This window comes from Gadus macrocephalus, chromosome 2 (assembly GCF_031168955.1).
Source record: "Gadus macrocephalus chromosome 2, ASM3116895v1".
Taxonomy (NCBI): domain Eukaryota; kingdom Metazoa; phylum Chordata; class Actinopteri; order Gadiformes; family Gadidae; genus Gadus; species Gadus macrocephalus.
Window position 1 is genome coordinate 23,527,630 of NC_082383.1, and position 12,664 is coordinate 23,540,293.

Below are 12,664 nucleotides of genomic sequence, written 5' to 3' on the forward strand. Positions count from 1 at the left end.
AGGGGGAGGAGTCTGCCTACAGGGTAAGGGGGAGGAGTCCGCCTACATGTGGGAGAAGGACTTTGTGTGTAGTTTGTGTACGTGTGTGTAGTTTGTGTGTTTGTGTGTAGTTTGTGTGTGTGTTTTCCTGTGTGTGACTCTGTGCGTGGCAGAGATCTGCTAGTGGCAGAGATCTGCTAATAGAACGATCACATGAACGTATGGAAAAATGGATTCCAAAATGCATCATTCAGTTAGAATTTAGTTTATTGTTAGCAGGACATCAAGGACATTTCTATGCATTTTACGTAGTAAAACACAGTAAAGCTCAAACAGTGTGATAACAAAGTCTCTGAATGCTCTCTACTTTTAACCCTTTCTGTTCTTCAGCATCTTCAGGTACATGCCGAGGGACTTCTGGACGGAGGCTTGGGTGATGAAGCTCACAAAGTTGTGGACGTCGGCCTCCCTGTTGGACAGCAGCTTGTCGATGGTGGGCTTCCTCATCATGGCCTTGGTCACCTGCCTAGCGTGCTCTGAGAGGAAAAGGAGGTGCCAGGTGTTATCACTAAGGTGGTGGTGAGGCCGCGTTCACCCAGCTGTTAGGAGCTCTTCAAGAGCCAGGTGGGGAACACAGATGTTTTCTCTATCTGAACAAGCAGGAACATTTGTATGGGAACATACTAACTGTATGGGTGAACCTGTGCTAACCGGAGGTAGCCAGTACCACTGGTTGGTTTTAACGGTAACCAGCTAAACGCTAAAGGGTTAACCCTAACCTGTGGTAGCCCGTACCATTGAGTAGGGTTAGGGTTAACGCTAACCTGTGGTAGCCCGTACCACTGGTTAGGGTTAACCCTAACCTGTGGTAGCCCGTACCACTGGTTAGGGTTAACCCTAACCTGTGGTAGCCTGTTACACCGGTTAGGGTTAACGCTAAACTTCTGGTAGCCCGTACTACTGGTTAGGGTTAACGCTAACTTTTGGTAGCCCGTACCACTGGTTAGGGTTAACGCTAACTTTTGGTAGCCCGTACCACTGTGTAGGGTTAGAGTTAACCCTAACCTGTGGTATCCTGTGTCACTGGTTAGGGTTAACGCTAAACTTCTGGTAGCCCGTACCACTGGTTAGTGTTAACCTGTGGTAGCCTGTTTCCCTGGTTAAGGTTAACGCTAAGCTGTGGTATCCTGTAGCACTGGTTAGTTAGCCCTAACCTGTGGTAGCCCGTACCACTGGTTAGGGTTAACACTAACCTGTGGTAGCCCGTACCACTGGTTAGGGTTAACGCTAACTTTTGGTAGCCCGTACCACTGGTTAGGGTTAACACTAACCTGTGGTAGCCCGTACCACTGGTTAGGGATAAAACAAACTTTTGGTAGCCCGTACCACTGTGTAGGGTTAGAGTTAACCCTAACCTGTGGTAGCCTGTTTCCCTGGTTAAGGTTAACGCTAAGCTGTGGTATCCCGTACCACTGGTTAGGGATAACACTAACCTGTGGTAGCCCGTACCACTGGTTAGAGTTAGCCTTAACCTGTGGTAGCCTGTTGCACTGGTAACCCCTGAAGGATTAGGGTTACGGCTCTAGGACGGTACTCTAGTTCATACCATCGATGGCGAGCCACTTGCCCATGGTCTGGGCGGCTGTGTTCACCACCTGGTCTTCTGGTACCAGTTCATCCACCAGTCCGATCGTCAGGGCCTCGGGGGCCGAGTACAGCTTGCCCAGTGCCAGAGCCAGCTCGGTGGTGCGGTGCCCCACGGTGTTCGCCATGGTGTCTTTAAACCTGGGGGAGAACCAGACGCAATCCCTCCTCCTTAAGGTTTGTTTTTATTGAAAGTTGAACTGTGTCTTATATGATCGTCAGCATCGATTATAAGTAAGAGAACAATGGAGTCAATCCATGTTTTGAATGTTCCACTGTGCCCAGTCCCCGTTTATTTGATGAGCTCTTTGGGGGGCTACCCTAACCCTAAGCTGCGTGGAGCTCTTTGGGGTGCTACCCTAACCCTAAGCTGTGTGGAGCTCTTTGGGGGGCTACCCTAACCCTAAGCTGCGTGGAGCTCTTTGGGGTGCTACCCTAACCCTAAGCTGCGTGGAGCTCTTTGGGGTGCTACCCTAACCCTAAGCTGCGTGGAGCTCTTTGGGGTGCTACCCAACCCTAAGCTGCGTGGAGCTCTTTGGGGTGCTACCCTAACCCTAACCCTAAGCTGTGTGGAGCTCTTTGGGGTGCTACCCTAACCCTAAACTGTGTGGAGCTCTTTGGGGTGCTACCCTAACCCTAAGCTGTGTGGAGCTCTTTGGGGTGCTACCCTAACCCTAAGCTGCGTGGAGCTCTTTGGGGTGCTACCCTAACCCTAAACTGTGTGGAGCTCTTTGGGGGGCTACCCTAACCCTAAGCTGCGTGGAGCTCTTTGGGGTGCTACCCTAACCCTAAACTGTGTGGAGCTCTTTGGGGGGCTACCCTAACCCTAAGCTGCGTGGAGCTCTTTGGGGTGCTACCCTAACCCTAAGCTGCGTGGAGCTCTTTGGGGTGCTACCCAACCCTAAGCTGTGTGGAGCTCTTTGGGGTGCTACCCTAACCCTAAGCTGTGTGGAGCTCTTTGGGGTGCTACCCTAACCCTAACCCTAAGCTGTGTGGAGCTCTTTGGGGTGCTACCCTAACCCTAAGCTGCGTGGAGCTCTTTGGGGGGCTACCCTAACCCTAAGCTGTGTGGAGCTCTTTGGGGTGCTACCCTAACCCTAACCCTAAGCTGTGTGGAGCTCTTTGGGGTGCTACCCTAACCCTAAGCTGCGTGGAGCTCTTTGGGGTGCTACCCTAACCCTAAGCTGTGTGGAGCTCTTTGGGGTGCTACCCTAACCCTAAGCTGTGTGGAGCTCTTTGGGGTGCTACCCTAACCCTAAGCTGTGTGGAGCTCTTTGGGGTGCTACCCTAACCCTAAGCTGTGTGGAGCTCTTTGGGGGGCTACCCTAACCCTAAGCTGCGTGGAGCTCTTTGGGGTGCTACCCTAACCCTAAGCTGTGTGGAGCTCTTTGGGGGGCTACCCTAACCCTAAGCTGCGTGGAGCTCTTTGGGGTGCTACCCTAACCCTAAGCTGTGTGGAGCTCTTTGGGGTGCTACCCTAACCCTAAGCTGCGTGGAGCTCTTTGGGGTGCTACCCTAACCCTAAGCTGTGTGGAGCTCTTTGGGGGGCTACCCTAACCCTAAACTGTGTGGAGCTCTTTGGGGTGCTACCCAACCCTAAGCTGTGTGGAGATCTTTCTGTGCAGCAGTTGATATCATTGATGTTGATTGCCGAGTCTGAGAGAGGGCTACATTTCCTGGACACATAATGGCAAGATAATTGAAAATAGTATAGGATATAATAGGATAACTGAACCCCCTCCTTCCTAGATTTTATTTTTAAATTAAATGTCAGTGTTCAAATTCCCGCTGGAACGCAGGACATTTTGATTATTATACTTACAACCGTTCAATTTGCATTTGGGTCTTCCCTTGTTGAAATGTTACTTAAATATCAGAGTCAATTCACATCTTCTGCTTTTAGGAATTCTATACGTTAATGAAAAATGAAATGAAAGGGTTAAAAAGGGGAAGAAAGAATTGAAAACAATTGATCATCACATGTCCCGACCAATAAGGCGCTACGATGCCCAGCAGCGTCTCGTTGAGGCCGATGCTGTAGCGAGGGTTATCCGCCATGACCCGGTAATCACAGGAGATGGAGACCAGGCAGCCGCCAGCTGGGCTGGAACCCTGGACACACACACACACACACACACACACACACACACACACACACACACACACACACACACACACACACACACACACACACACACACACACACACACACACACACACACACACACCTCATTATGAACATCTAATTTGTTTGCTATATATGGTTCTCTTTTCTTTTAAATGACTTTTAAAATGCTTAAATAACCTAGCCCCCGCAGTACTCTGTCCTTTCGTGACAAAAAACAAATACAGGGAGTGGCCACAAGGGGAGCAGTAGGTGCTAACTGCATAGAGCGGCGAATTTACGGCCCATCCGGTAGAGCCCATGGGACAACGAGATCGAAAGATATGAATGGGTTTCAATGGAGGAAAAGTAATTACTTTCTTTATATGCCCTGAGTTACACATATGTTCATCTATATGTTCATCTAAATTGTTTTTTTTATGTACATTTCCATACGTGATTTTCAAAAATATATACATCTGGGTTTGCTACTCAGAGTTTGCTAATCACCTTCTACTTTTGTGATGACCATTAAAGACATCAACTGATGAATTAACTTATCTCATATTTTATTAGAGAAAAAGCTTTTGTCACAAATATGACTTTCTATGAACAATGCAATAATCAATGCAGCTTGCATTACAACACAATATGGAAGCATGGAAAAAATAAGTTTCAGTTTTCTTTTCTTTCTAATCTTTCTTTTCTATGCCATTAAAGAAAAAGCTGCTCTGGAATTAGAAGGAGTTCTTGTGTCCGGCAGTGAGTTTGCGTGCATGCTATGCGTAGGCTGAATCGCAATTGTGTCAAGACAATCAGATTGGCCAATACACACTGAAGATACATTTAATAATTCCAAAATTACTAAAATTATCCCTCTCTGGCGAACAGAATGTTGCAGCAGGCAAAAAATACACATAAACTTTTCTTTTTTTTTAATTCCGATTAATAATTTATCTGCAACGAGACAGAATCATTCTAGAAAGAATCACGATGCATCGAAGATGCATATTTCCCCCCCCCCTAGTGGTTAGTAAGGTTAGCGTGGACAGAGTAGGGTAAGAGTAGGGTTAATGCACACCGTCACATTCAGAATTGAATACAAGGTCTCCCTCCCCACCCACCAGGGCACCCACAGACATGCAGCACCCTCAGACCACCTAAGAGCAAACTCCACACCGTGGGCGATCGGGCTTTCTCCGCTGCTGCCCCCAGACTATGGAACGCCCCCCCTGACCACCTGAAGGCCCCCCAGACTATGGAACGCCCTCCCTGACCACCTGAAGGCCCCCCAGACTATGGAACGCCCCCCCCTGACCACCTGAAGGCCCCCCAGACTATGGAACGCCCTCCCTGACCACCTGAAGGCCCCCAGACTATGGAACGCCCCCCCTGACCACCTGAAGGCCCCCAGACTATGGAACGCCCTCCCTGACCACCTGAAGGCCCCCCAGACTATGGCCCTCCCTGACCACCTGAAGGCCCCCCAGACTATGGAACGCCCTCCCTGACCACCTGAAGGCCCCCCAGACTATGGAACGCCCCCCCTGACCACCTGAAGGCCCCCAGACTATGGAACGCCCTCCCTGACCACCTGAAGGCCCCCAGACTATGGAACCCCCTCCCTGACCACCTGAAGGCCCCCAGACTATGGAACGCCCTCCCTGACCACCTGAAGGCCCCCAGACTATGGAACCCCCCCCCTGACCACCTGAAGGCCCCCAGACTATGGAACGCCCTCCCTGACCACCTGAAGGCCCCCAGACTATGGAACGCCCTCCCTGACCACCTGAAGGCCCCCAGACTATGGAACGCCCTCCCTGACCACCTGAAGGCCCCCAGACTATGGCCCTCCCTGACCACCTGAAGGCCCCCAGACTATGGCCCCCCCTGACCACCTGAAGGCCCCCAGACTATGGAACGCCCTCCCTGACCACCTGAAGGCCCCCAGACTATGACACGCCCTCCCTGACCACCTGAAGGCCCCCAGACTATGGAACGCCCTCCCTGACCACCTGAAGGCCCCCAGACTATGGCCCTCCCTGACCACCTGAAGGCCCCCAGACTATGGAACGCCCCCCCTGACCACCTGAAGGCCCCCAGACTATGGAACGCCCTCCCTGACCACCTGAAGGCCCCCAGACTATGGAACGCCCCCCCTGACCACCTGAAGGCCCCCAGACTATGGAACCCCCTCCCTGACCACCTGAAGGCCCCCCAGACTATGGAACGCCCTCCCTGACCACCTGAAGGCCCCCAGACTATGGAACGCCCTCCCTGACCACCTGAAGGCCCCCAGACTATGGCCCTCCCTGACCACCTGAAGGCCCCCAGACTATGGAACGCCCCCCCTGACCACCTGAAGGCCCCCAGACTATGGAACCCCCTCCCTGACCACCTGAAGGCCCCCCAGACTATGGAACGCCCCCCCTGACCACCTGAAGGCCCCCAGACTATGGCCCCCCCTGACCACCTGAAGGCCCCCAGACTATGGAACCCCCTCCCTGACCACCTGAAGGCCCCCAGACTATGGAACGCCCTCCCTGACCACCTGAAGGCCCCCAGACTATGGAACGCCCTCCCTGACCACCTGAAGGCCCCCAGACTATGGAACGCCCTCCCTGACCACCTGAAGGCCCCCCCTGACCACCTGAAGGCCCCCCCTGACCACCTGAAGGCCCCCAGACTATGGAACGCCCTCCCTGACCACCTGAAGGCCCCCCAGACTACAGCTGTTTTTAAACTAAACCTTAAGACTTATCTTTTTAAAAAAGCCTTTTGCTAATTTCTCTTTTACTGCCTATGTATTATTTGTTTTAACAACCCTTTTTTCTCCCTTTGAGATTTGCTCTACAAATAAACTGTATTATTATTATTATTAATGCAGCTCCTTGCTCCTAGGGGCTAAATGTTCTCCTAGGGTAAAGGCTCTCCATCTATTAGGGGCTAAATGTTCTCCTAGGGCAGAGATGGGCAACTGGCGGCCCGCATCCTCACTCAGTCAGGCCCGCATCCTCACTCAGTCAGGCCCGCATCCTCACTCAGTGCGGCCCGCCTCCTCACTCAGTCAGGCCCGCACATAATAAAAAAAATACATATATAAAAAATAAAGAATAATAATAATTGATCGAGTTACAGAAAACTCGGTCAAGAAAGATGAGAAGAATTCATAGAAATCGAAGGCAAACCCATGTGTCTAGTTTGCTTAGAAGCGATATCAGTCATTAAAGATATCCACTTAAGTCGCTAACTACTACAACTGCTTGTTGGGTTTGAGTTCATTGAGTTGTTGCACTTAATGTTGGGCCACTGTTTTTCAGTTTTTTGACTTCATTGAATGATGATGTATGTGAGCCCTTTGCACTGATAAAAATACTGACCATTCATGTGGCTGTTTGAGCATGGAAAACATGAAATGAATGTATGTTGGTTCAATTAACATACCGTACATAGGTTATGATTCTGGATGATTTTTTAGGTAGTGGCCATCCCCAAAATGCACCAGAATACAGGAAATCATATCTACCAAATTCAAAATTGTGTAGCTTCTCTCAGCTCACGTTTAGTTGAAGTGTGCAGTCATGTGGCCCTCCGATGGTTATGATGAAAAATGTGGCCCTCTTTATCATGAAAGTTGCCCATCCCTGTCCTAGGGTTAAGCCGCTCCATCCATTAGGGGCTAAATCCGGGCACTCACATTGATCGCTGCTATGGTGGTTAATTTGGAGCCGTAGAGGTTGAGCCACAGCTCCTGCACTGCTTTCCAGAATTCCCCGCAGTGTTCCGGGCTTGTTTGGTACATCTCCAGGATGTCAAGCCCAGCAGAAAATATCTTTGGGAGAGACTAGATGGACACAAGATGAAATACGGATGTTAGTCTGTGGGTTGTTGAGACACATTGCATTTGTAAAACATTGGAAACATCATCACCAATTACATGGATATAATTGAGACTGTAATGGTGATTAAGGGCTATACAAATAAAATTGAATTGAATTGAATATAATGACAGGCGAGATAAAACGACAATCGTATCTTATATTTTTATTAGTGCTGTCAAGCGATTAAAATATTGAATCGCATTAATGTCATAGTTATCTCGATTCATCTCACATTTTTTTCTATTCTAAATATCCCTTGATTTCGTGCTGCTAGCCTTTTAGTGAAATCAGAGAGTGTTGAGAAGGACAGTAAGAAGAGAGACCCGCAGTGAATTCAACCCGGTCCACTTGACATCGGGTAGGTGCATGACAGTGGTAGGCCTACCGTAAAACTTCAATAGCCCAGGCTTTTATTTGTTTCAATCACTGAACTTTCGAATAAAAATATTTTCTCAGCAAAGATGGGAAATAAAATAACATTTAAACCAGTATGATATTCCTACCGTACGTTGGCCTATACACATTACCAGGCTATCGAATAACGCCCACACACACACACACACACACACACACACACACACACACACACACACACACACACACACACACACACACACACACACACACACACACACGGTGGCGGAGTGGTAATCGGGAGAGTCTGGTGAATTCCCGGTGGGCCGTTAACGTTTCGGGGCTGTCGGGCTGATTACTGCGGGATAACAATGTTGCGTTTATAAAAGTTCCTTGCGGCGCCGTCCGGCAGCCTGAGCTGTGTGCCCGCAACCTTTCACTCACTCAACAGACGCAACACTCACAAACTGTCAACGTCGCAACCAAGTCGATTTTGTCCAGAGGGGAGTAACTGGGCGGCCCCTCCCGAAGTGGTACAGCCCAGGTGGGCCTTGAACTGCGATTGGTCAGAAAGACATAACAGCTAATGACAACATTGAACTCACGTGCAGGCTCGAACACAGTGACACACAAACACACACACAAGTTTGTGCGTCGTGCTTGTTGTTTTGTTTCCGGTGTAGCTAGATCCGGTATGGTGTTGTCGTTTTTCCTAACGTGAGTTGTTGCTAGACAGCAGGTGAAAAACCTACAACGTTTGCAAAGCCAAACGAGCCTTAAAATTGGTTTGCGTTAACGCCGTTAATAACGCATTAAACTGACAGCACTAATTTTTATATTCCTATATAAATTGTATAAAAAAGGATTTGCCTAACACATTTACATTTATCAGACGCTTTTATCCAAAGCGACTTACAACCATTCACACAGCGACGGCGGAGTCAAGCGTGCAAGGCTACAGCCATCTTGTTGGGAGCAGTTAGGGGGAGGTGCCTTGCTCAGGGACACCTCGACACTCAGCTAGCGAGCAACCTACTGGTTACGACTAACCCGCCCTACCTGAGCTAAGCCGACACTACGCATGGATGGATGTCGGGATATCAAAACAACAGTTGCCAGCTTGGTACAACCCAAGTAGACAGTGAGGTTGAACAAGTGTTCCCTGTCTGTAAAGCGTGTGGACCTACTGAGGTGATGATAACTCCACGACAGCTCTTATCCATCTCAAGCTTCTCCAGTGTTGTGGTGAACTCTGTCAAAAGATCCAGGTTCAGGCTGTTGACAGGTGGGCTCTGCATCCACATAACTGCTACTCCTACAAGAGGCCAAACCCACTTTAATGAATAACACAAGGTGAAGGGGTTAGCTAACCCTAACCCACTTTAATGAATAACACAAGGTGAAGGGGTTAGCTAACCCTAACCCACTTTAATGAATAACACAAGGTGCAGGGGTTAGCTAACCCTAACCCACTTTAATGAATAACACAAGGTGAAGGGGTTAGCTAACCCTAACCCACTTTAATGAATAACACAAGGTGCAGGGGTTAGCTAACCCTAACCCACTTTAGTGAATAACACAAGGTGAAGGGGTTAGCTAACCCTAACCCTAACCCACTTTAATGAATAACACAAGGTGAAGGGGTTAGCTAACCCTAACCCACTTTAATGAATAACACAAGGTGCAGGGGTTAGCTAACCCTAACCCACTTTAATGAATAACACAAGGTGAAGGGGTTAGCTAACCCTAACCCACTTTAATGAATAACACAAGGTGCAGGGGTTAGCTAACCCTAACCCACTTTAGTGAATAACACAAGGTGAAGGGGTTAGCTAACCCTAACCCTAACCCACTTTAATGAATAACACAAGGTGAAGGGGTTAGCTAACCCTAACCCACTTTAGTGAATAACACAAGGTGCAGGGGTTAGCTAACTCTAACCCCCTTTAGTGAATAACACAAGGTGCAGGGGTTAGCTAACCCTAACCCTAAATGGCGGGCTCCTCTTAAGCGATTGGTCAGACGCTGCTGTTCTGAAACCACTGCGGGGGCAAGGCATGGAAACATTTGGGATAATGTCGTACACAAGAAAATTAAATATTTAGAATAGGTCTAGTCGTTTTTTATATTTAACGCAGAAAACACACATATCATGACTTTAACAGAAGACACACAAAAATACCTGTGCTTGGGTCAAGATCTACTTTAATCTTGGAGGAAGTGCTGTTGTTCCTCTTCTGACAAACCAAGTGTGGGAGGGTTCGAGGTCCATGTCTTGAGAAAACCTGAGGCAGGAACCCTTTGAAAAAGAAAGGAATGGATCAGTTTATTGTTTCTTATAGTGTGACATAGTTGAGTAAGTAGCAATGATTCATTGAAAAGATATCAGTATTCTTAAAGTAGGAACTGGATAACTTATCAAAACAAAATGATTATACTAGAAAATTAAATCGTGTTTTAGTTGTAAGGACTAGAATAGTCTAACTTATATTCTATTTTAATATAATATTAGTCTAATAGTAGACCCCAGGCAACAGTTTATTTTTCTGGAATTTGCACACAGTTTTCCACTATACGATCAATCGTGGCTGGCACCATTACCATTTGAACACTTAACACTTACACTTTACTACGTCTCACTACTTTTAGTTCCACTGTTCAGGTTTTCCAACTATTAATACTTACTTTATTATTATTTATTAATGTGATCTATTGATACTGCTACCTTTACATACATTTTTTTTTTTTTTTTACTGATCTTTATCTCTAGCTTATTTACTTTATCTTGTATTTTTGCTGCTATGTGACTGTTGAGGAACCAAGCCTACAGATTGACTCTTGTGTAGGCCTATTTGTAGAAAAAGATGCATAAAATAAACTCTAAATCTGAATCTATTTTATTCTAATAAATAAAGAAAAGCCATCAACTTGAAACTTTATTATGCATCTAAAACAGAAGTCGGTTTTGGTCCTCAATGACGTAGTGACCTTAAAAAACTTTAAATATCCCTGAACTTCTATGGACTCTAGAACATGCATACTTTATGCTTTCATAACAAGGCTCTTCGACTTGTAACGATTTCTGTTAGGGTTTGTTCCATACATTGTATAATCGTAATGGTTTATCTGCTTTGATATGTTGACAATGTTGTCTCGTTGTTTTAGCTTTAAATTTAACTCCAACGTATAGATGACTTGTATTTGTATGCCTTAATATGTTGTTGGTTGTAAAACTTTCACAAATCTTATTTAGAGGATATTGTAAAACTGCAGGATCATGATTTAGATCAGATCGTAGGACTGCAGGATCATGATTTAGATCACTTCGTAGGACTGCAGGATCATGATTTAGAACACTTTGTAGGACTGCAGGATCATGATTTAGATCACTTCGTAGGACTGCAGGATCATGAGCACCTGTGCGTGCTTGGTGTATATATAATATATAAGATAACCAAGTATAACAGCAGATAGGAGCTGCATTGTAAAACATTGACCTTTGTTCCAGTTCGCACACATTATCTAGTCGTCTCTCATGCATGTGACAAGATGTCATGCTTAGTTAAATCCATATTCTATTAACATGTGTTTACCTGCAACGCCGCACTTAGAGAGTCTCCTCAGCGCGTTCGCCATGCTGTCCTGAAGGTTTAGTTGATAAATGAAAATAATACAAGAAAAAAGGTTAGACTAGACTTCCCCCGGTTCGCACAAGGAAGAGGCGGTCCGCGTTAACTCCGCCCATGCTACGCGTCATCTGCGACCCTGAGAGATATCATATAATATTATATATATATATATATATATATATATATATATATATATATATATATATATATATATATATATATACACACACACAATAATATATATATATTCTATAGATAGATAATCATATATATATAATAATATTACTATAAAATAATAACGGCCCTGAGCGTTAAACAGCTCATATATATATATATATATGTATATATATATATGCACAGAATAATACAGAATATAATAATATATATGATCATTTAATAATAATATATAATAATAAACAGCTCATAAAAACACTAACGTTTAATTGTTTCGATTTAACCACCTACTCTACTGTTATGCTGAATGTTTTAAATTCATAACACTTCATACAATCTGTGTTTTCTTCATCGTATGGGTGGCCCGATTAAAATTACAACCATTAACATTCAGGCCTAAATGGTGTGTTGATAATTCGTTCCCATTTCAGATGTAGGGATTCGATTTTCCTTGTAGGAAGACGGAATATCTGAGCTACAATGAAGCGTATACCATCAATTCATTATTAACAATTCACAAAATGATGCGCACACACACAAACTCACACGCATGATGGAAATTATTACCATTCGTAACATTAGTAGTAATAAATATTATATATTTATATATAAAACATTCAGACTTCTTCAAAAGGAGAAGGACAAACATACTGATATCGACAGCATAATCTGGCTCAGGTGACAATACAATTAATTTGTGTAAACTTGGCAGTTTTCACATGTAAGGGATCAATAAAGTGTCTATCTATCTATCTATCTATCTATGTAGAAAGTTGCACTTTCGACACATCTGCTTAGAAGCAAAACAAAAGAGTAGGATCTGAACAGCGAAATACTGGGAAGAAAAGCTCAAAGAAGGAGAGATGAGGAGGGGAGGTCGCTTTACCCTGAGAGACACA

At 45.8% G+C, this 12,664-nt stretch overlaps 1 protein-coding gene across 1 annotated transcript; it reads right to left on the reverse strand.

Annotated features, from left to right (window-relative positions):
• Nucleotides 1–228: 228 nt before the first annotated feature.
• eci1 (enoyl-CoA delta isomerase 1) lies at nucleotides 229–11,722 on the reverse strand. Its single transcript, XM_060046014.1, has 7 exons — nucleotides 11,556–11,722; nucleotides 10,145–10,261; nucleotides 9,150–9,277; nucleotides 7,425–7,571; nucleotides 3,614–3,735; nucleotides 1,586–1,764; nucleotides 229–515 (listed from the first exon to the last, which is right to left on the reverse strand). The coding sequence occupies exons 1-7, from the start codon at nucleotides 11,596–11,598 to the stop codon at nucleotides 349–351; spliced, it is 903 nt and encodes a 300-aa protein (XP_059901997.1). The 5' UTR covers nucleotides 11,599–11,722; the 3' UTR covers nucleotides 229–348.
• Between the last annotated feature and the right edge of the window lie 942 nt (nucleotides 11,723–12,664).

Coding starts and splice junctions, on each gene's coding strand:
- eci1 (XM_060046014.1), bottom strand. CDS start 11,598: ATGGCGAACGCGCTGAGGAGACTCTCTAAGTGCGGCGTTGCAG. Junction 9,278..10,144: donor AGATCTTGACCCAAGCACAG/GTATTTTTGTGT, acceptor GGCCTCTTGTAG/GAGTAGCAGTTATGTGGATG. Junction 3,736..7,424: donor CCACCATAGCAGCGATCAAT/GTGAGTGCCCGG, acceptor GTGTGTGTCCAG/GGTTCCAGCCCAGCTGGCGG.